The sequence below is a fragment of the Drosophila persimilis genome, unplaced genomic scaffold (assembly GCF_003286085.1).
Source record: "Drosophila persimilis strain 14011-0111.01,24,50 unplaced genomic scaffold, DperRS2 tig00000977-arrow-arrow-pilon, whole genome shotgun sequence".
In the NCBI taxonomy this organism is placed as follows: Eukaryota; Metazoa; Arthropoda; class Insecta; order Diptera; family Drosophilidae; genus Drosophila; species Drosophila persimilis.
The window spans coordinates 207,048-229,962 of NW_020825387.1; the positions used below are offsets into that span (position 1 = coordinate 207,048).

Sequence of the window (22,915 nt, forward strand, 5' to 3'; positions counted from 1 at the left end):
ATTCCTTGAATCTTTGCTCTTCCGTTCGGCGAACGCGTGATGTCTCCTCCATTGCTACTCCTGAATCTTCAGAGAAATTTCTCTTTTTCTGTGGCTGCAATTATTGATTGATTGGATTGATTCGTTTGGTGGCGAGCCTTTTCTCTGGCCAAATCACTTTCTAATCCAATGAATAGAATATGGATTCGCTAATCTAATAGATACTGTCGCCCTATCTTATGGCCATAAATATGCGAAGCGCGAATTTAGAAACTTTTGCAAGACAAAACACCCGTCAAATGAATTCGGCTGCCTTTCTGCGTCTTTTCTCCGATAGAAAGTAAGGCCGCCCCACGAGTTAAAGCCACAAGTGACAGCGCGGGTTAAACGCCAAATGGTAACCACCAAACGCAAACCCAAACCCAAATCCAAACCCAAACCCAAAGACATATTCATTATAACTCCATTGAGCATCCATTGAGGCTGGGACCTGGTCGAAACGGAGGCCTCAACCAGTCAAACAGGTGCCTCTTGAGCGCAGAACTCGTCAATGAGTCTATATTTAAATAAATAAAATAAGAAACATAAAAAACGTCAAGCGAATTATGAAAACATCCGTCTTGAATCAGCCGCAAGACACCGTCAAACGTCCGATGTCCGACGTCCAAGCCTCCTCTAAAGACAAAATAATGTCAAATCGATTATACAAAATGGGATTCGGCGCCCAGGGCCTCCCCGAAATTGTGCACACGATGTGCGATTATTAGTCGATTGGAATCTCAGTGCCCAGGGTTGTTATTATTTTCACTGTAATCGAGAGATTTCGATGGCATGGTGGGAGAAAGTGTGGCCACAAAACAACGCAAATAATCTGTCAAACATTGTATTTATTTCGAATCAAAAGCCAGAGCTTAGAAGCAGTCGTTGATGGAGGGCAGGGAGCCGTCGCAGTACTTCCAGGTGGACCAGGCGGACCATCCCTGCTGGGAGAGGACCTTCTGGGCGCAACGCACGGAGTTGGTGATGTCGTCGGTCAACAGGTTGTTGCAGCTCAGGCCGCACTCGTTGTAGGAGAAGCGACCGCTGGGGGGAGCGCACCAGTAGTAGTCGTTGATCTGGAAGATGCCGTAGTCGTTGGAGCCGTTGTAGTTCTCGGGTCCGACCACTCCGGTGCGGTAGGAGGACTCGTGCTCGGCAATGCAGGTCCAGCGGGCCAGCTGATCGCGGGGAACGCCCAGGTCGGACATCTCGCGGGCCAGGGAGCAACGGTCCATGGTGCGACCGAAAGCGGGAGCGGCCAGAGCCAGGGCAACCAGAACGATGAAAGCCTTCATGATGATTTCAATTATTGGAAACTGATGTCGAAATGGAGAGTGGCGTGTGCTTTTATAGTCCGCAATTATCTCGATTTGCGCCATTTGTGGAGTACTATCTCGAGTGTGGTCCTATCGGAACTTGAAGCTAAAGAGGCGTCTAGTAAAATTAATCACACTATCGCCACTCAAGTGGGGCCCTTAATCGTGCGATCCTCCAAATGTCGCGACAGCTAAAGAAAAAGCATCAGGGGCCAAGATTAGCCTCATCTTTGTCGGGGGTTTTTGGGGCACAAGGTATTAATTTTTTGTTAAGTTAAACGTTTGCTCTTCAAGCCATTAACCTTGTTAGCATCCCCTCCGTCTCCGCTGGGCAATTACTGCCTCTGCAGTGGGCAGATGTGGCACGGAGTACACGAGCGGCGCAGCTCTGCTTCCGACTTTAGGTCCAACTGGGGCTCCACTTTTGAGTACTTGAGTGAGACCTTTGGTGGAAGAAGAACTCCTCTGTTTGGGCTATGGCTTGTAACGGGCATGCGTTCGATCGTAAAACCACTGACTCGACAACGAGCCCCCAAGGCTACCACACATCATCAACTTCCACATCAACATCAACATGAACATCATCACAAAGCGCCAAGAGGCAAGAGCGAAGAGCCAAGAGCTGTGCTGCACATTGCTTTCCCAATGGATGGATTGGGCGGAGGAGGTAGACTCTAACGCCAACTCCAGCTGTAACTCTGACTCTGACTAACGATACAACCACAAGTATGCAAACGACAGAGAGCCTCAGCTGTTGTTACATTAACCCCATTCGAGTGTAAGACTTTTGAGGAGGCGTTCAGACGAACAGACGGACGGGACGGGACGGGACTGTGCATTGCTGGGTAGCGGTATTCCTGGGGCCTGAGGCCTGAGGCATGCGGCCTGACCCGCCATTCGAAAAGACCCCGAGGAGGGATTCGACCACAGATTTCCACACAGGTGAGGCGGAGTGCTTCTTTTTGGGATGTATCTATATGTATCTCCCCGACTACGACACTACGACACTACGACACTACGACTACGACTCTGCCAAGAAAGTTGTTAACCTTTCGCATGTGGCGTGCGGTTAACAGCAAAGACAAATGACAAAAGGCTACTGTAAAAGCAGTCGAGAGATGAAGATTGGAGACTGGAGATGGGGAGATGGGTGCGATGGGAGATGGGAGATGGAAGACGCCTGATGAAAGATGGAATAGCTATTAGACAAAGTTGTTTTCAAGTTTCAAGTTGAGGCCTTTGAAGCGTGACCCTCTTTGAGCCCCCCATGAATTAAAGATGAATTCACGATATTAATGATAATTTGTGAACATTCGAGGAGAGCCTTCTCATCGCCAATGAGTGGCCGATTCTTTTGAAGGCGAAGAAAGAATGTTTCTCACTTTTACTTTTTGTTTCGCTGATTTATCGACGACTCCACTCCACCGACTTCACAGTCATCCCCAAAAGTGTGTCATCTAACAGTTGATTCTCCAAGAAAAGAAGAGAATCTCCAATAGACCAACACACAAGAGCAGACCAGACCAGACCAGACCTCATTGCCTATGCATGAGGCATGAGGCATGGGGTCGCTCTCAAAGTGGTGTCCCCTTGGAGGCCCAGGCCAATTAGGCAAAGCATCATTTCCCCCTCAAGAATCCACTAATTATCGTTCGAACTTTCGGAAAAAGCAAACCACTGTTAGAATAATGGCCAAGAAAAGTTCTTCTACTTTCAAACGGTTCTCGAATCGGAGATGCGATCGAAGCCAATTACCGAACGGCCAACGTCAGTGGTTCGATATTTGTAAACAAACATTTCAGATTAAAACTGATTGATCAATCGCGTTTCGGCAACGGCCATATCGCAGCCGCAGACCAATTGACGGCAGCCCCTATGTGCCTTATCGCCCTACCGTCACGGCCCTCCTCCTCGAGTGGCTAGATAAGGCGACAGCCCTGGGAAAAGTGCTATAAAAACGCCAATTGCGAGGACCTCATCATCAGTTTACTACCGTATTCCGAACCAACAAAACAAAATGAAGGCTTTCATCGTTCTGGTTGCCCTGGCTCTGGCCGCTCCCGCTTTCGGTCGCACCATGGACCGTTGCTCCCTGGCCCGCGAGATGTCCGACCTGGGCGTCCCCCGCGATCAGCTGGCCCGCTGGACCTGCATTGCCGAGCACGAGAGCTCCTACCGCACCGGAGTGGTCGGACCCGAGAACTACAACGGCTCCAACGACTACGGCATCTTCCAGATCAACGACTACTACTGGTGCGCTCCCCCCAGCGGTCGCTTCTCCTACAACGAGTGCGGCCTGAGCTGCAACAACCTGTTGACCGACGACATCACCAACTCCGTGCGTTGCGCCCAGAAGGTCCTCTCCCAGCAGGGATGGTCCGCCTGGTCCACCTGGAAGTACTGCGACGGCTCCCTGCCCTCCATCAACGACTGCTTCTAAGCTCTGATTCCGACCCCTGAATAAAATGATTGCATAAAACGAGTATCTGTTGAATTCTGTGACACTTTTGAATAGTAGAAGTTTCTCTTTGGAGTCTCTGAATCCGATGGCTGTTCCTCTTGATTCATATTGATGGGGTTGATGGTTTCACTTTCTAATCACATGAATACGTATAGAACGATGCATATTCATGGGGGCCAAACTAGAAACTTTTGCCAAAAGAAAAGCATAAATAAATCTAATTTGGGTTTTCTCCAATAGAAAGTGACATCGATGCTTCGTCTGACGGACAAATGACAGCGGGGGTCAAAGTTAAGTAATTGCCCAACCCAGATCCAAAGACATATTCATTATAATTCCATCGAGCGGTGGGGGGGGGGGGGGGGGCTGGTGTTCGAGGCCTGATCACCAGTTGGACGGGTGGCTTTGGCTTTTGTCAGCGCAGAATTCATTTAAATTCATAAAAACTCAAAGCAACTTCCGTCTTGGATCGCAGACAAGATTATGCCCGTGAAAAAATGTCAAATCGATTATAGAAATTGCTCAAAGCTAAAGGCCTCCTTGAAAATGTCCACATTGTGGACACGAAATGGTATTATTTGTCGATTGGGAGCATTGACGGGGACCGTCATTGCACCCAGAGGAAAAAGGCACTGTAATATAATAATTCGAATACTTAAATGTAGATTTAACAATGTATGCCAATAGATCTGCTTCGAGTGTGCAAATTGTAAATAGAAAAAGTTTTTCACTTACATTTTCACATCCATACGAAAATCTTTGATTCAAATCTATTTAAATTAAATATTTTCATAAATTTAAATATTTAGAATATTTCAAGTACATTCATATTTAAATCAAAGAGAATTTTATTCTGCTTCCCTATGTCTGGCGAGAGGAAGCCAAATGGAAAACCTTAATTCTCCTCTCAAAAAAGTTTTTGATTCGAAATCAAACAGAGCAACAGTTTCAGAGTAGGACTGCTGTTCAAGGATCTTTTTATTCGATATTTACGAGGGCCAAGAGATCTGTAAATGACAGCTGCATGACTAGATCCATTCCGAACAGAAGAACAGCCTGAAATCCAAGGCTCATTTCTGAAGAGTCTTCAGTCTTCCAAAAAATAAAACTAAAAAAAAGACTGCAACCAAATGATCGATGAATGAAATAAGAAATATACATACCACGAATATCTAAAAGCACTTCAACCAAGAGAGATTGATTAGTACTACTGTATCCCATTACACACGTGCTGTCTGCCACAATACTATACTTTATCTTCAGCAATCACTCACTAGTCACTAATCAAGAGCGGCTTCAAAGTTTTCGGGGGATTTTTCTCTGAGATTCACATACACACTTACAGATAGGCCCTCCTGCCTATCGAAGGAACTACTTCAGATAACACTTCAGGGAGATATTTCGCCCTATAAAAGCGCAAACCTTCGTGCCATTCGACATCAGTTTCTTCTGTAAATTCTCAACATGAAGGCTTTCATCGTTCTGGTTGCCCTGGCTCTGGCCGCTCCCGCTTTTGGTCGCACCATGGACCGTTGCTCCCTGGCCCGCGAGATGTCCGACCTGGGCGTCCCCCGCGATCAGCTGGACAAGTGGACCTGCATTGCCGAGCACGAGAGCTCCTACCGCACCGGAGTGGTCGGACCCGAGAACTACAACGGCTCCAACGACTACGGCATCTTCCAGATCAACGACTACTACTGGTGCGCTCCCCCCACCGGTCGCTTCTCCTACAACGAGTGCGGCCTGAGCTGCAATGCCCTGTTGACCGACAACATCGAGCACTCCGTGCGTTGCGCCCAGAAGGTCCTCTCCCAGCAGGGATGGTCCGCCTGGTCCACCTGGCACTACTGCAGCGGATGGCTGCCGTCCATCGATGAGTGCTTCTAAGAAGCAGTCTGTTTCCCCTGCCGGTCTGTTGCATTCCCATTCAATAAACTATGATTGTAAACTGATGTTTGTTCTGGCTGTTGTGTGGCTCCGAGCGTGTGCTCGCCTGCTCCCAGTGTCCGTCTGTCTGCAGACACTTTCTAAATGGAAGAAATGGGAGAAATGAGAAGAAAGAAAGGCCAAGAAAGAATCGATCGCAGCTTCCCTTCTAGTCGTTCGAGACTTGGCATAGCATGGCGTGGCATGGCCTGGCCCATGGGCCGTTCGTTGACGTTGGACCGGTCAATGAATTCTTAATGTGGCGGCCATCGGCAGGGCGGGGGGCAATAAATTACACAAGTGACCGCCGCCGTCGCTCAGGCTGGTGATAAATGTACATAAAGTGGGCTCCAGCTCCACATCTTAGAACGGCAAAGGCAACGGGAACGGGAACTGTGGAGCTCTGTTCAAAGGAAGTGGAAACGCAAGACCCTCTTCGGGAGGCACGCATCGATCGGCTGGGGAGAGAGAGATCGAGAACGTGGGGCAGGGGGGGAGGCCTAAAACAAAGCAGGAAACCAAAGACCGGAAAATTACACCATTCCAGGGATAGAGGAAAGAGGAAAGAGGAGATGGTAGACGAAGACCCCTGCCTGTGTCCAACCAAAGTGCCTGCCTGATGCCCCTCTCGAGTGTTTCCTATAATCTGAAGACATTAGCACAACTCCAGCTCAAGCTCCAGCTCCAGCTCCAGCACCAACTACAGCACCACAAGTGGAAATGCATAAGTAATTGTCTTCGGGCGTCGGGGTTGGGGTTCGGCGCCCTCTGGCTGCGACATTGCGTGGGTCAGACCCAAAGACAATTGGATGGAAATGGAATGATGGCAGTGGAAGTCGCTCTACCGTAAAGTTATGATGGTCCAGAGATACTTGTACTCGTACTCGTAGTCGTGGTCGTAACAATGCAGCGTTGGAACCACACTTACCGCAATGAGAGGTACAGAATGAGGGGCCATAGGTTCGGGTTTACACTTGGTTTGTGGCAGATCTAATTGGTTTCCAAGGAGGAGGAGTAGATGACAGGCAGCTGGAGGAGGGAATAGGCTGATGGTTGGCTGGTCGGATGGGAAAGAGGTTACTGCAGAATGGAGAGCCCAAGAAAAGGTTCTGAAGCGATAGATCTGATGTTTTGTTAGGTGGAAGTTCCTCAGACATCACATCACATGACACGATCTCTATTTCGTAAGAGAAACGATTAGCAGGAAACGATCCTAAGGGAAACAGATTGGCAGATCGAAAACTCAAGAAAAGTTCTGGAAGAACAAAAAAAGAATGACTCGCAGCAAGTGCCTCTCCATTCATTTGCCACATTAATCGGTTCTAGCTATTCTTGTGATTTAGATTCCAGATTAAGGGGTCGCATAATTAAATTATCACAAAAAAAACGAAGCGAGCCACTCCTCGAAGCGAATCTTTCGAGTATTTTCTGGTTCTTTTCCACTTGGAATATGCACACGGACACGGACACACACGGAACGGGGCTGATCTGATCTGATGCCACACACAAATTGAACGAATCGCATAGGTGTGATAGCTGATAGCGAAAGGGGGTTTACTTTTATCAATAGACACGCGTTCCACCGCAGACGGGAGGGTCGGTTGTCTAAACCCTCGAATGAAAAGTCAAAGTCTGAACGGCAGTATGGTTCCAGAATCAGCGGCGTGTGGAGGGGTCGCTTGAGTGGATCCGCTACGAAAGTTCTGCGGAGAAAGATCTCCGCTGAAGGATCTGGTTACGCGGTGGGTGAGTCTCTGTCTTTGTCTCTGTCTTTGTTATTCTGTTGTCCCTGATGCTCAGGCATTACAATCCCCAGGGAATGAATATTGTATTACTGCTTTTTCCACCCGGTTACATTGACATGATCTTCAGCGGCCATGACACAGAGCCACCCGTGGCTTGGCCTTTTCTTTCGGCATCAATTACCCGAATGCCAGTACCAGTACCACTCTGCCCCACAAATTCGACTCACAAATTATAGACATTTCTTCCTCGTCCCTCGTCACTCCTCCCCTTGCTCCCCTCCTCCAAAAAAGCCACCAAAAACGCAACTGTGTCAAATGGCAAGCTCCAGAGACCAGGCCAGGCCAGGCCAGAGCAGGCCAGAGCAGACCAGAGACCCCGCGCTGTGATATTGTTTCAACAACCTTAAACCTTAATTATTATATTTGACAGCTGCTGGAGCTGTGGCTATATTTCTCTCTTGAAATATAACCCCGGGGCCCTCCAGTGCTCAATCTGTAGCAAGCAAATCCCCAGTGAAAACACTATAATGAGCGTTGGAAAAGCGTCTTTCCCAAAAAACGTAAAAACGAAAAAAACGAAAAAAGCGACGAAGAAACGTATTTTAATTTAGAGTCAAGCGCGAGGCCGTCAAGCATGACAGTCGACAATCAAAAAGAAGATGACAAAAGTCGGGGATGGGCGACGCGATGCGATGCGATGCGATCTCGGAGCATAGCTCAAGGGAGCTCTGACAGCCTTGGGAAAATTCAGAGGAAATCTCCATGGAGAGATCTCTGACAGCAGCACCTGAAAAGTGGCCACATTTCTTTCGGGCTTCGGGCTGAGCGTTTGCTTTGTTGGTTGCTAAATTCTCCTAATAGTCTTATCTTTCGAGTGCGAAATGCGAATGCAAATGGGGCTAAAGAAATGGAACTGCCATGAGAACTTTTTGTCAGGCGGTGACTTAATCTCTGGCATCACCTGGCATCTGGTGGCAGCTGGTGGCATGCCACACCACATCCGATGATGGTCTTGTGCAACACATCATCGCAGCGGGGCTGAATGGCTGAATGGAACATGGAACACACAATTTGGCAAGGTGTCGGCTCAACGAAACGAAGAGAAACTTTTACCATTTTCCACTTAAATTTCCTCCTTCTTTTTTATGGCTTTTGGAAGAGAACACCGCGATTGCGGACTGCTGACTGTGGATTGCGGGAAAGTTTTCTGGCTGCCTGCCTGCCTGCCAGAGAGCCACAGAGAGATGAGCTGAGATGAGATGAGACGAGAAGAGAATCTGGGGGCCATGTGGCGGATAGGATTAAAGTGGATTCAGCACATCCATCATCAGTCAATCAATCAGCGATCAGCGTTCAGCGATCAGCGAACAGCGAACAGTCCAAAGAATGTCGTTCAACCCGCCTGCGGACACCCTTGAGAATAGCGCTACAAATTGATACATTAGGCTCGTACTCGTACTCGCACCCGTACCCGTACTCGTACCTGATTTTGCCCGCTTTAAGACAAGGCCCAAACCGCTGCTCAAAATGGCAAAGTTGATCTCCAACGATTAGCCCCAAAAGGCAATCCCATGGATACCCTACATCCATGTACATATCTGCCTGTATCTGCTATGTGCGAGTATGTACGAGTATCTCTGAATTGAAATTGTTTTCAATTGCCAACTAAAGTCCGTTGCCACTTGCGATGGCAGACATTAAAAGTTTTCCACTTAGGGGACCATCCATGATAAACCCCCTCGATAACGGGCGTCCAGTTTTCTTCATACGTAATTTGTTTTATGCTTGGAAATTAAATTAACTTGTTTTTTCAGTCACAGCCACAGCCACAGCCCCGCGATCGAGTGCCGCGATTGAGGCTCTGGCTGTCTGCTGGCTGTTGGCCATAATGTCTAATAGATTTCATTCGCTTTTAGCCCGGTCCAACTGTCATAATGACACTGTTATGTGTGGGCCATTATGTATATATAAAATTTCACTTTTTACAGCCAAAAAGGAGGCTCTCTTTTGCTGATTTTCTGCGACAGTTTTGCAATGGTCCCCCCTCACCCTCCCCGAAAAGAGCACGAGTCCCTCATTAAGAGAAATCTTTATTGGTTGTTCAATCCTCGAGGATTTATATAATTATTTTACATATGTATATGCATGCACGATATTTGAAACATTTGGGACATTAGAAACAGTTGTCGATCGATGGCAGCGAGCCAGTGCACCCTGGCCAAGCGGACCAGCCCTGCTTCTCCAGGATCTTCTTGGCACAGAGCACGGAGTGGGTAATGTCATCTTCCAAGAAGGCCTCACACTTCACCTTGCACTCGACCTCCCTGGCAGCCTGATCCTTCGAATAGCACCAATACTCATTGCTGATCTGGAAGATCCCGTAATTCCGGAAGCCCTTATCATTCGTGGGGCTCACCGCGTCGGTGTGGAAGTTGCTCTGGTTGTCGGCGATGCAGGCCCAGCGGGCCAGCTGATCCCGGGGAACACCATGGTTGGCCATCTCTCGGGCCAAGGAGCAGCGATCCATGGTGCGGGTGGCCAGGATGCCAGGAGCAAGGCAGGCCACAATCAGGGCACAGATCAGTAGCGAAGCTCTCATTTTAGAAACGTTTATTGTTCGACTTGTAAACTGATTGACTGACGATCCAAGTCAGGGAGTATTTATACTCAACGTGGATGAAAAGAACAAAGAAGATTATATATGGGCATATATTTTCTTGGAATCACTGGACAAATATGTGCAGTCCCTATGATATCTAATCATCGAGGGGGATAAGAAATCAACAAATGCACATCGCGATGCACACCATAAGAACTATTTACATGCCTTTGTTATTGTAATTTTCTCAGAAAAATGTGTAAAGACATTACAGAAATATGTGTATTGGATAAATCCTAAGTATATGTCGGAGATTGCAAAATGTAGGGTAAGAAAACGTCTAGCAAGAAACTGAAACAAATAGAATAATGTCCGTTCCGTTACTTCCATGCTTTACACGACAAGTTCCGTATTTGCTGGGAGCGCCGCACAGTGGCACCACAGCCGAAGAAAAGGTGGCAACAGTTACCATTGAATACACGCATCTGGTAGAGAATTTGTAGTCTAGGAGATGCGAGAGCATTCACAGTTGAACGTTTTCTCGGCGAGCAGCTGCTCACTCAATTTGGATCCACAAACTGCATCTTTAAGGTAGAATCGAAAGTAGATTATACTATATGGTATTTATATTTTTAGTCTCTCTTATTAGGTGTACTCATTGTTATCAATATACAGCAAAGAAACCTGGTCTGTTGCAAAACCCCTAATTTTTGGGCTTTTTTCCAACCTTGATTTAACTTTTAGAAAAACTACCCCGATGTTTCCCTCGGACGAATATATTATTATACCCAAAACATAAAAAGAGTAAAGGGGTATTTATTTATTTTGTAGTGAAAGTGAACGTTCCCCAGAAGGAAACATTTCGGACCTCAACAAGCTGAAAAGCCCGCAGGTCCCACTGTGCGACGCTTCAGCCGGCGCTCAGTGTACCGCAGCATTGTTGTTTTTGCCGAGAGAAGCCTTGAAGAAGGACAGAGGGACAGAAGGAATGACTAAGCGAGCACTGGCTAGAGATCGACTGATAATCACGAGATACGATAGTGGCTGTGACTCAATTCGCACTCGAGGTGAGAGACGAGGTACAATCAGAAAAGCAATAGCTTTGTAGCCAAAAAGACTTTCAGTTTCTGCTTTTCCGGCAACAACAGATTTGCCATGGTGTTTCCTCCAGAAGACAAGAAAAGAGCACAAGTCCCACTTGAAGAGAGTTCTTTATTACATTGTGAGAGGATTTACAAAAAGGGTTTATAATATATGTATGTATATTAGTAAGCTGGGAAGCAGTCGTCGATTGAGGGCAGATTGCCACTGCAGTAGTGCCACACGGCCCAGGCGCCCCATCCCTGCATGGCGAGCACCTTTTGGGCGCATCTCACGGATTCGGTGATGGTGTTATCGAGGAGGGCATTGCAGCTCACGTCGCACTGGTTGTAGGAGAAGCGACCGCTGGGGGGAGCGCACCAGTAGTAGTCGTTGATCTGGAAGATTCCGTAGTCCTGGGAGCCGTCCGAGTTGGGTGGCCCCACCACATCGGTGCGGTAGGAGCTCTCGTGGTCGGCGATGCAGGCCCACCGGGCCAGCTGATCCTTTGGAACGCCCAACCTGAACATCTCTTGGGCCAAGAGGCAGCGATCCATGGTGCGGGCCAGGATGGCAGGTGCGAGTCCGGCCAGAGCCAGGAAACAGATCACTAGAAAAGTTTTCATTGTAGGAATGGTTGTGGTTGCTTGTTTAAACAGAGGATTGGTTCTACAGTCGGGGAGTATTTATACGCAGAAGAAATAATAACATTGTGTGCCCTTTCCAGGACGTATCGCAACCTATGCGAAAAGCAATCACTGGAACAGATATACTGGTGTGTAGAAATCAGGTGATTCACGATATCAAGAGTCTGTGGTAATTCCTTTATTGGACTACGAGCAAAATATGAAAAGATTACGATTCTCAGAAGCAATTATTGATTGATGGCAGGGACCCGCTGCAGTACTTCCAGGTGGACCAGGCGGACCATCCCTGCTGGGAGAGCACCTTCTGGGCACATCTCACGGACTTGGTGATGTCATCGGTCAACAGGGAGTTGCAGCTGAGGCCGCACTCGTTGTAGGAGAAGCGACCGCTGGGAGGAGCGCACCAGTAGTAGTTGTTGATCTGGAAGATCCCGTAGTCGTTGGAGCCATCGGAATTGGCAGGACCCACCACCCAGGTGCGGTAGTCGCTCTCGTGCTGGGCAATGCAGGCCCAGCGGGCCAGCTGATCCCGTGGCACCCCCAAATTGGACATCTCCCTGGCCAGGGTGCAGCGGTCCATGGTGCGTGCCGCATGGGCGGCAGATGCAAGGCAGGCCACCACCAAGGCGCCGATCACTAGAAAAGTTCTCATTCTGATCAAAAGTGAAGTGAAACCTGCCCTTGCGGGGGAGTATTTATAGCCAGGGGACTAGAACACCTACTGCTCTGCAGTTGAGTCAATATCTAAGCAAGTAATTCATTCGGCGAGTGTTTGCCAGTAATTACAAGTTCAAATATTGGCATTCTCCGGGGAGAAAGCACGTTGTTCTTAGAGCTCTGTTGTTAGAGCTAATGTTGTAATATGAGCCCATCTCTATCATTTTCTAGGGTAAATCTCCCTCTGAAATGGTGTCGTAGGCCCCCCTGTCTTATCACTTCGTTCGTGCAGATATTCTATTCGCCCCCTCAATCAATTCTACAAATCATAAAATACAAATTATACAAAAAATTCAATCTTGAAAGTGCGGAAGCACTTGGGGCATTCGCTCGATAAGGCAGTCGGCGCGTTCCACTCGATCTACAGGTAGCCCCAATCTTAGGTACTGTGCGTACTGTGGGGGGCCTTGCCTGGGCTGGGCTGGACTGGACTGGGCTGGGCTGGGCCTTCATCCATCCACAAGCTATTCGAAATATTTATCTATAATAAGAGTGCGATTGTGGCTCTGGTGGCATTGTCTTCTGTGGAGCTTTGTCTCTGTTCACGCAACCCGTGTGGCGTCGGCTGTTGCATGTCGATGGAAATTATTCATAGTTATTCATTGTGCGGCATCCCAGCGATTCCGAGTCTGGAAATTGCGAGGTATTTCTTTCAAAACGAACTCCCATCTGCCATCTTTTGCACGGGATCCCAAGTTTAATGTCCGACTGTGTGGAGTGTGGAGTATGGAGTGGAGTCTCGTCGTTGAGGTTTTTTAATAGCCAAAACAGCTCCACTTGACTGCAGCTATTAGCCCCTATCCAACCCATCCAACCCATCCGACCCATCCGATCATCCGAATGGGGCTATCAATCATATGGATCACCATCAGCAGTGGCAGCGGCAGCAGCGGCAGCAGCAGCACCAGCTCTTGGCCAAGTAGTGCTCTTGGGCGGTGGCTCCATCTAGCCCATTCTGTACCTTTTTGGGGGCCATATCCAATGACTCTCTCGGGAGTACAATGAGCCCTTTCTAAGCAGCAGATCTCAAAGAAAAACCAACATCCATTCCATCGTCATTGTTGATATAACAACAATTATGCTAATCAGTCTTTGAGGGCGCGTCGTCGAGGTCTCTCTGCCTACCTTTGCCTCAGCCTCTGCCTCTGCCACTGCCTTTCTCCTTGCGGATTTCAATGAACTTCAGCGACGAAACAATGACGAAATCAAGATTAGCAAATGGTTTTCAAGGTGTACAATGTACATACATACATATGTATATACTCATACGTACGAGCGTTATCTGCTGAAAGCTCTGGCAGCCAGAGTTCTGTGCCTCAAGCCTAAAACTATGCCACATTCGGTGGGGCATAGACCTCTTCAACGAGCGACCACTCGTACGCCTCATGTGTCGCACGTTCTTGTCTTTTGATAAGACAAAAGTGAAGTTTTTTTTGTTTTGTTACTTGACCCATGTGTTTGAATATTTAAATGGATTTTTTTTAATTAAAAGACCACAGACACGAATCCCCTCGAGATCCGAATCTCCTTGGCACTTGGAACTCAACAGCAATCCGATAGATAGGATAGAGCCCCCACGGGGTAGACTTTTTCCATAAATACTGCGCACAGAACCAGAGGAAAGTCAAATAGTTTTCGTTTAGACGACAATCTGCAACATGAAGGCTTTCTTTGCTCTGGTGATCCTGGCCTGTGCCGCCGCTCCCGCCCTGTCCGGACGCACTCTGGACCGCTGCTCCCTGGCCAGGGAGATGTCCAACCTGGGCGTGCCCCGTGACCAGCTGGACAAGTGGACCTGCATTGCCCAGCACGAGAGCGACTACCGCACCTGGGTGGTGGGACCCGCCAATTCCGACGGCTCCAACGACTACGGAATCTTCCAGATCAACGATCTGTACTGGTGCCAGGCCGACGGACGCTTCTCCTACAACGAGTGCGGCCTGAGCTGCAATGCCCTGCTGACCGACGACATCACCAACTCCGTGCGTTGCGCCCAGAAGGTCCTCTCCCAGCAGGGATGGGGCGCCTGGGCCGTCTGGCACTACTGCAGCGGATGGCTGCCGTCCATCGATGAGTGCTTCTAAGCAAAGTGGCAGACCTCGTTGAAACGCTTTGAAATAAAGGAAAATAACTTGAACACTTGAAGAGTGGAGAGTGGAGAGTGAATCCATTAGCCGGAGGCTGGAGGCTGGGGATCTTGCTTATCGATTCCTGTTTTTGGAGCATACTCGGTGTCTCGTACATCGTTTCGTGGTTTCAATTTGTGTCTTGGAAATTGATTTATGCAGATTTTCCATCGGATCTTTCAACACTTTTTGAGCGGCTGCTGCACCGCCAGCGTCAGCGCTGGTGGGTTTCTCTCTTCAGTCGTCCACTGACATTGATCGAAGTGTTTTTGCTGCTGTTGCTGCTGTTGCTGCTGTGGGAACGAACAGCCAAATAGCCAGTCAGCCAGCCAGCCACTCAATAATCAAGACTCAAGCCTTGGGGCTGCCTCAGTGTCTGCGTCAGCCGTGTGTGTTCAGGGGCACAGGCACACCTGATGAAAGAATCCAATTGGTGGCACCTCCACTCCACTCCATCGAACGATCGATCGACTGAATGAATGAATGCCAATGCATCGATGGTACGTGACTGATTGATGGCTGATTGATGCACGTCATAATTCCCCGGCAATCGAATAGCAACAGACAATGCCAGTACGGGTATCAGTGGCATTTGCATTTGCATTTGCATTTGCATAGCCACTCATTGGCTTGGCTTAACGGTGCCACATATTGTGGCAGCACAAATCACAACACAGCACAGCCACCCAGCAACGGTAACGGTATCTCCCAATGTCTCTCTTTTATGGGGATGGGGATGGGGATGGGGCGAGTGAAAGTGTGTGTCTTTCTTTTGGGCCTAAAATTAAATAACGAATCAACGAATGTCACAAATCAGAAATCATTCGATCGTTCGTTCGATCAGTGGATGGCTAGGAAACGGGCCTACAGCCCACATGCCACAACATACTCCTCCAGCGGGTATATCCAAGACACCTGTAAACCAGACTCCAATCTGCAGCGACTGCAACCTGTGGCAACCTGCGGCAACCCGTGGCAACCTGCCACAGAGACTAGATAACTCTTTTGCTTTAAATAGTCGTAGAAATATGTTCAATAAACTTAACGGCTTGTTTTTCCGGTGCGTTACGTGTTCCCAAAACCTATCCGCCCCATCCTCTATCCTCTATGCAATCCCCCCAACTGGCTCTGGGGATTATTTATAGTCCAATGTGAATGCAAATTCAAGTTCTTTGATGTGAGGCACGTACGAGTACATTAATTGACTCCACCCGATGGCTTTTCCGTTTATTGCAGTGACAGCTCAACGCTGCAGCGACACCGGCACCAACACCACCAGCAGCACCAGCAGCACCAGCAGCACAGGGGACACCTCGGGGGACACTCGTTCCAGATGGCTCCCAGTGTCTGCCACGACACTGCCTCGAAGATGGCACCGCCGCCACCCCCTGCGGCCGCTTCGAAGGCAGCTGCTGGCGGCAGCTCCAGCACCGCCTCGGGGACACAGAAATGCGGTGGCAGTAGCCTCAATGGATCTTTGGCCTCCTACAAGATGGCTGGCTCCGAACAAAGCTGGCCCCAGGCGCCAGTCTACAGCAAAGTGAGTGCTGCCCCTCCCCTGCACAAAACATACTTAAGATCTGTCTCTCTAATTCTCTAATGAAAGGAAAATCAACGACCACCGGTGTACAATCCCGAGGATTATGTGCTCTCGCTGCGAAAGTTCACCAAAGGAAGCAGTGCCTCGAAAATGAAGTCCATTTACGACGTCTGCACCACGTCCAGTGCCAAGGAGGAGACGTACAGATCCTCCACACTGCCAGCAAAGCATTCGGAATACAAGTAGGGATATACTCCTTCTCCATGCAGATAAGATCTCCTACTATTTCCTTGCGATTCCTTACAGATCTCCCATTCCTGCACCGCCGGAGAGCGACAGCGAGATGTCGCTCCGACAGTTTGGCTCCATCACGGATCTGCTGACCAAACTGAGGGCTGATCTAAGGGTATCCTTTCCCAGGTGAGGTGCTCTTCCCTCTACCACTTGCCTCATCCTCTAAGGCTCTTCTTCTTGCTTGCAGCTTCGTTCAAGAGTTCGTGGCCACGCCATCGGATGGGATTAGCCATCTCCTGGAGGTCCTGCGTGCCATCCAAATGGCGCAGGCGAGCAATGCCCCGGCCCCAGTGCAAGGAGCCAGCAATTCTCTGGCCATGTCCCGCAATCCGCAGAGCTACCAGCGCCGGGCACTGCTCGATGAGCTCTCCTGCCTGTAAGTCCCATCTCTCCCATGCAATCGGTAGTCCGTAATCCTTAATCGCTCTCCATTTACAGCCAATGCCTGAGCATCTGCTGCTCTCGATCGCTGGATGCCATAGCCCGTTTAGGGAACACGCCTGTGGGCCTCATGCCGCTTGCTTCCTCGGCCACGGGGCAGGGCATTCGTGCGCGGATCCTCGCGTTGCAGCTGCTGGCCTCCGCCTGCGACCGCCAGCCCTTTGGCAGTGGGAGTGGCAGCCAGAAGATCGCCTCCGCGGGACACACAGCCGTCTCGGAGGCCATGTCCACGCTTCGATTGCGTTGCAGTGAACCCGTGCGCTTCCGCCTGCTGGTGGGGATCCTCAACAGCGGCGGGGGATCCGGGGAGCTCCAGTGTGCAGGTGTCAAGTGAGTAAAGCCATCAAATACCTGAAGATGAAGGTCCGCAAGTGTCCCTAATCCCCCCTCTCGGCAGATTCCTGAACACATTCATCGAGAGTGCGGTGAGCATTCAGCAGCGTCTCTACATCCAGGCGGAGCTCTTCCAGGCGGGTCTCGATCCCAGCACTCTGGCGCGGACCATCTCCTCCTCCTCGCCCTGGCTGGACAGCCTGCGGGCGGAGGTGAAGCGCTTCAACGAGCTCCACATCGACGTCGACAAGATGATGGCCCAGGCCCGCGATGCGGATCGCACCCGCAGCCAAATGGTGATCCTCGAGCGTCGCGTGCAGATCCTACACGAGGAGAAGGCCGTTCTCACGTCCATGGAGCGGCGTCTACAGGAGCGATGCGCAGAGCTCCAGAGGGAGATCTTCCGCCTGCAAGGGGCGCAGCAGGAGTCCAACTTCAAGCCGGTGGAGTCGCACCAGCCGGTGGCACTGCCACGACAGGTGCCGCCCCCGGGAAAGACCACGAAGCAGAGCTGTTCGGAGCACGAGGACGAGGGCATCAGTAGCTCCGAGACGGGGGCATCTCTCAGTCCAGTGCCCATCCTGGTGCTGCCCTCGAAGGCAGCGAAGAATCAGCATCACAAACCGCTGAAGATCCCCGTGGACGAGGACGAGGACGATGCGGCCACCATTGAGGACGTCATCGAGGAGCTGGACAACATCGTCAGCGAGGCGGAGAAGCAGATCGGCAGCAGCCATCCGTCACGGCATCGTCCTCCCGTGGAACAGGACATTGTCCCGGTGAACATTGTGCCGCAGCCTCCGAGGAAATCCCGCTCCCTGGCGCATCTCGTGCCCCGCACCGACTGCTCCGAGCAGGAAGGTGGCTCCGACTACGGGATGCTGTTGCATCATCCGGGAGATCCAGCGGCTGCCGAACGACTGGCCGCCATGCAGACCTTCTTCGATGAGGCCGACTACGATGCCCCCGAGACGGATCATCCGTCGAGCTACGCCATGGACTCCCCATCCCCCGATATGCCGGAGGCCAATGCCGCCGCCACGGCCTACAATGCCAGCACCAATCGGGAGCTCCTCGACGTCATTATGAATGCACGGCACGACGAGCACGACCCCACGATGCAGGCCCTGCGAAAGAGCGCCCAGGATGGACCCCAGCTGCAGGTACAGGTCCAGGTGGTGCCCCACAAGATGAAGCCACCAGCACCGGCCCCGCCTGCCCCACCGGCCCAGCAGTTCAACGGCGTCTTCTTCATGACGGGAATGAACACGCCGCAGCGGTACCCGAAGCCCGACATCACGGCCGCCCTGCAGGCCCGTCGCGTCACCAAGAATGTGGAGCGCCTGGAGGCGGCCTTTGCCTCCTCCTCCAGCGGCGGCGCCCACGAGGCTCTCAACGAGGCGGCCATCATCGGCAGGGAGAAGTCGCGCAGCAACCAGCAGATCTACTTCAGCAGCAATCCGGCCATGAGGATGCACCAGGAGCCACCGGTGGGAGTGACGATGCCCGGACAGAGTCCCGCGTCGCGCACGCGCTCCTACACCCAGGGATCGATGTCCAAGGTGACGGATCTTCCATGTGGCCTCTACTGATTCTCCCTAAGATCCCCTCTCGAATGAATCTCGATCCTATTTTCTCCATGATTCCTGCTCCTGTGCAATAGCAAGCCACACTCTTAGGTTACGACAGAAACACCCTTCAGATCGGATCAGAACAGAACAGAACGGATCGTATTTATAGAACTATTCATACAAACGTATATCTATCGTACACATACACATATATTTAACTATATATACATATATATATATTTTTTTTTTATCGCATACATACATATCTCATGATCAATTGTAGTTACGGTGGCAGCTTCAACAGCGGGTTCATAGCCAATAAGTAGCGTAGGTATTTTTTTTTCTGTTGTGAAACGCAGCGTACTTTTACTTCTTTTATGTTTCTTTTGCTACAAATAAAATATATATATATATACATACATACATACTCGTACTCGTACTCGTACTCGTACCGATATCGATACGTTATCTTTGGAAGGAAGCACTGTCTGTGGGGTTATCTTTCAGATACAGATAGTATTTTATGAAGGGTTTATGGTGATAAGAAATTAAAGAGCCTAAAAACCTTCGGGTACGCCTGGAAATATGGATTAATTGGAACTTTTCAGTTCTCCTTTTCTGGATTGAAATGCTGCTGTAGATATTGAATTTTTTCCCATTTCAGGAACGCAAAAGTTGCGGAAAACTCAAGATGTATACCTGTAAAATGGTATATATTCAGGGAAGAGTAATGTGCATGCAAAAATAACTTGTTCCTCATCTGAGGACAGGCTAAAGCTGAAGCTATATGAAATTCTATCCAGTGCCATTCGTTTATGGGAACACAGTACCCTCCTCATGCTGTGTGATGGGCCAGAGCTTTGCCTCTAAACTCTCATGAAGTGCCATTCGCTTATGGGAACCGCCGTGCTCTCCAGAGGTCCATATTCAATGGACCTTCCTTTCAGGCCTTAGAAGTCAGAGCAAAAAACTTAGCCAGACCGCTGCTAATCGCTAGATTAGTCCGATCTTATCGGCCTTAGCTTCGAATAAACATATATTTCGAGTGTATTCGTGGAGCTCTTGCAAGTGCATTACCGAAACCAGTCATTTTTGTTTTGGCACAGTTTTTGGGCAGTCTGCAATCGATAGCGCGATAGTCAGCATGACATTCCTTCGACCCTTGCCGGCGGGCCTGCAAAAGATTGCCATCGAGGAGCTCAATGAGGTCCCCGATCGCGTGGAGTCGGACATATCCTCATTGAGGATCTGGTTGCAGAAGCAGCCGCATCTCTCTGCCTGCATGGAGGATCAGTTCCTGCTGAGTTTTCTGCGAGGATCAAAGTTCAGTTTGGAGAAGGCCAAGCAGAAAATCGATCGGTTCTACACTTTGCAGGCGGTGATACCGGAGGTCTTCAATGAACATCGACTGGTGGATGATCCTCAGGTGCTGGAGATCATTCGAATGGGGTAAACCGCTCTAAAGAAACCTCTTCAAGACAAGGTTCTCCTACAGATCTCCTTCTCCTTGCAGTGTGATCTTGCGCATTCCCCTGGACAAAGGGGACACTGGTCCTGCCGTCACAATCATTCGGGTGGGTTCCTACGACACCCAGAAATTCAAGTTCCAGGACATCATTCGCGTGGGCTCCATGTTCGGGGAGATCATGATGTTCGAGGACGATAATGCCACTGTCAGTGGCTATATGGAGATCATGGACATGACGGGAGTCACGGCTGCAAATCTGTTTGCCCTCCAGCCGCAGCTCCTGAGCAAATTCTCAGCCTACGCCGACGAGGCGATGCCCACGCGACAGAAGGGCATTCACTTCATCAATGTCCCGAGGGCCTTCGAAACGGGCTTCAAATCGCTGCTCTCCTGGTTTCCCGGAAAGATCAGAGAGAGGGTGAGTCCCAGACTTTAATTGCGGATTCGTTTTCCTCTTATTTGTTGTATTTTCAAGGTATCTGTTAGCGCTGATCCAGAGGCGATCTTTGAGCGAGTCTCTCGGGAGTATTTACCAGTCGAATATGGCGGAACCAAGGGCTCTATTCAGGACTTGACAGAGGAAATGGAATCCAAGCTGGGAAGCTATCGTAGCTACTTCGAGGGCACGCAGATCTTTGGTATCAACGAGCAGCTGAGGGAGGAGCAACGGCTACCCGGCAACAGCCACGAGAGTCACTTCGGTGTGGATGGCTCCTTCCGCCTGCTGGCCATCGACTGAGGCCAACCCCTCGCCGTAGGAGTAGTACTATCTGCACCATAAACCAATAATAAATGCTTTCTGATAAGCGCTGCTACACTCTTTCTTAGCGACTCGACTCGAATCGACTCTTTCAATCCATCCACGATAGCTTATCGATTACCATTTTGAGGCACACAAAGGCCGGGGTCGCCACTCGACGTTCGTTCGCCGATCAATCGAACCGTGCGCTCCCCAAGATGCCGCCTGCCATCCGTCCGCTGAGCCCCGAGCTGCAGAAGAATGCCGTGGAGAAGCTGAACGAGATTCCCGAGAAGATTGAGGATGACATTGCCGCCCTGAGGGAGTGGATCCGCCAGCAGCCCCACCTTAAGGCCCGCACGGACGATCAGACGCTGGTGAACTTCCTCCGCGGCTGCAAGTACAGCCTGGAGCGAACCAAGTCCAAGATCGATCGGTTCTATACACTGCGCACCAAATACCCGGATTTCTATGCGGCCCACAATGTGGATGTGGACAAGATGTTGGAGATCTTTCGATTGGGGTGAGTTCCGGGAGGGAGGCCGAAGCCCCTGCCAGTCCCAAAGTACTCATCGATCTCGGATCTCCCTCTAAAGAGCCATTATTCTGTTGCCGCGTCCCCTGAACGACAATGGTCCGCGCATAGCACTCCTGCGACAGGCCGTGTACGATCCGAGCAAGTACACTTTTCAGGAGGTGAATCACGCGGCGGGACTCATGCAACAGATCATGCTGAACGAGGACGATGTGGCCATTGTCAACGGCATGGTCTCCATACTGGATCTGGCCAATGTCACCACGGCACACTTCCTGCACATGACACCGGCATTTGCCAAGAAGATGACCGTCTTCCAGGAGGAGGCACTGCCCCTGCGACCCCAAGGCGTGCACTTCATCAACACTCCCGGGGGCTTTGAGACCATCTTCAATATGGTCAAGCCCATGCTGTCCAAGAAGCAGCAGGGACGCGTAAGTCTCTGATCTACAATCGAAGCCCAATCGATATTTAATCGATACCAACCTCTTTCTTTAGCTCTATGTCCACGGAAGCAAGTGGGAGGCCCTCTACGAGCAAGTGCCCAAGAAGTATCTACCCGTCGAGTACGGAGGGGAGAATGGTTCCATTCCGGAGATCATCGCCGAGTGGGAGCAGCGCATTCTCGCGTACAGAGGCTTCTGGGAGGAGGAGAACAACTACGGCACCGACGAGAGCCTGCGGCTGGGCAAAGCCGTCGATTTCGAGAGCCTCTTCGGGCTGCAGGGCTCGTTCAGGCAACTGAATGTTGACTGAGGCCCATACACCCCCTCCGACTGGGCGCCTAAATATAGCCACACAAACTGCAGTCCACTCTTATCATAAGTAACGATGATGTAGCACGAACTGAAGCAGTCGATTGGCCATAAACGGTTTTAGTAGATAAGCAATATACGATATGAAACAAAGTACTCACCAAAGTTCAACAAAGCACAAAGCCCAGGAACAGGTGTGGCAATCTGCAAGGAAGAAGATGGGTAATTCCCTGATTTAAATGCAGAAATTATAATGATTAAATTAAAGTATATTTTACTTTATTCGTGTGAGAATTTATTTACGAAAAAGTTTTAAAATTAAGTACAGAATATGCGCTTATAGAGTTTCACGATTCAGGATTTTATTATTATTTCTCTGGTGGGGAATCAACGACCAGTTATCACACAGACCCGCGTAGTTCGCATTGCAGATATTTTTGGGCATTAATGGGCATTAACCGACACATCAGTGCCTTTTCCTTGAAGCCCAAAGTCAAGGAAGGCCACCAGAGAGGAGTTTCCTTGTAGGTGGATGTTGCAATATGTCTCATACTTTTCCATCAGAGATACTCGAGGAGTATTTGAGGCGGCTGTGGATTCTATC

General features: G+C 49.9%; 9 protein-coding genes across 9 annotated transcripts in view; 5 read left to right on the forward strand and 4 right to left on the reverse strand.

Moving 5' to 3' along the window:
* LOC6601033 overlaps window positions 1-18,835 on the forward strand; it is a 30,345-nt gene extending 11,510 nt beyond the window's left edge. The window contains exons 3-8 of the mRNA XM_026993940.1: window positions 15,872-16,175; window positions 16,242-16,417; window positions 16,482-16,595; window positions 16,657-16,845; window positions 16,908-17,240; window positions 17,308-18,835. Of these exons, the coding sequence (XP_026849741.1) occupies window positions 15,872-16,175; window positions 16,242-16,417; window positions 16,482-16,595; window positions 16,657-16,845; window positions 16,908-17,240; window positions 17,308-18,835 (2,644 nt within the window). The remainder of the gene's footprint in view (window positions 1-15,871; window positions 16,176-16,241; window positions 16,418-16,481; window positions 16,596-16,656; window positions 16,846-16,907; window positions 17,241-17,307) is intronic.
* Window positions 865-1,339, reverse strand: LOC113566796 (lysozyme D-like). Its single transcript, XM_026993946.1, has one exon. It carries the CDS (start codon window positions 1,311-1,313, stop codon window positions 891-893), a length of 423 nt encoding a protein of 140 aa, XP_026849747.1. The 5' UTR covers window positions 1,314-1,339; the 3' UTR covers window positions 865-890.
* On the forward strand, window positions 3,337-3,817 carry LOC6601061 (lysozyme D). The gene has a single exon (XM_002026080.2). The coding sequence runs from the start codon at window positions 3,352-3,354 to the stop codon at window positions 3,772-3,774; it is 423 nt and encodes a 140-aa protein (XP_002026116.1). The 5' UTR covers window positions 3,337-3,351; the 3' UTR covers window positions 3,775-3,817.
* LOC6601031 (lysozyme A/C) lies at window positions 5,248-5,747 on the forward strand. The gene has a single exon (XM_002026083.2). The coding sequence runs from the start codon at window positions 5,260-5,262 to the stop codon at window positions 5,680-5,682; it is 423 nt and encodes a 140-aa protein (XP_002026119.1). The 5' UTR covers window positions 5,248-5,259; the 3' UTR covers window positions 5,683-5,747.
* Window positions 9,537-10,080, reverse strand: LOC113566794 (lysozyme P-like). The gene has a single exon (XM_026993943.1). It carries the CDS (start codon window positions 10,063-10,065, stop codon window positions 9,640-9,642), a length of 426 nt encoding a protein of 141 aa, XP_026849744.1. The 5' UTR covers window positions 10,066-10,080; the 3' UTR covers window positions 9,537-9,639.
* LOC6601032 (lysozyme B) lies at window positions 11,242-11,771 on the reverse strand. Its single transcript, XM_002026084.2, has one exon. It carries the CDS (start codon window positions 11,769-11,771, stop codon window positions 11,331-11,333), a length of 441 nt encoding a protein of 146 aa, XP_002026120.1. The 3' UTR covers window positions 11,242-11,330.
* LOC113566797 (lysozyme E-like) lies at window positions 11,940-12,453 on the reverse strand. Its single transcript, XM_026993947.1, has one exon. It carries the CDS (start codon window positions 12,442-12,444, stop codon window positions 12,010-12,012), a length of 435 nt encoding a protein of 144 aa, XP_026849748.1. The 5' UTR covers window positions 12,445-12,453; the 3' UTR covers window positions 11,940-12,009.
* LOC113566793 (lysozyme S) lies at window positions 14,168-14,615 on the forward strand. Its single transcript, XM_026993942.1, has one exon. The coding sequence runs from the start codon at window positions 14,168-14,170 to the stop codon at window positions 14,591-14,593; it is 426 nt and encodes a 141-aa protein (XP_026849743.1). The 3' UTR covers window positions 14,594-14,615.
* Window positions 18,836-19,249: 414 nt separating the features above from the next.
* LOC6601034 lies at window positions 19,250-22,593 on the forward strand. The gene is made up of 6 exons (XM_002026086.2): window positions 19,250-20,263; window positions 20,328-20,700; window positions 20,758-21,018; window positions 21,111-21,544; window positions 21,618-21,990; window positions 22,055-22,593. The coding sequence occupies exons 1-6, from the start codon at window positions 19,959-19,961 to the stop codon at window positions 22,310-22,312; spliced, it is 2,004 nt and encodes a 667-aa protein (XP_002026122.2). The 5' UTR covers window positions 19,250-19,958; the 3' UTR covers window positions 22,313-22,593.
* Window positions 22,594-22,915: the final 322 nt, after the last annotated feature.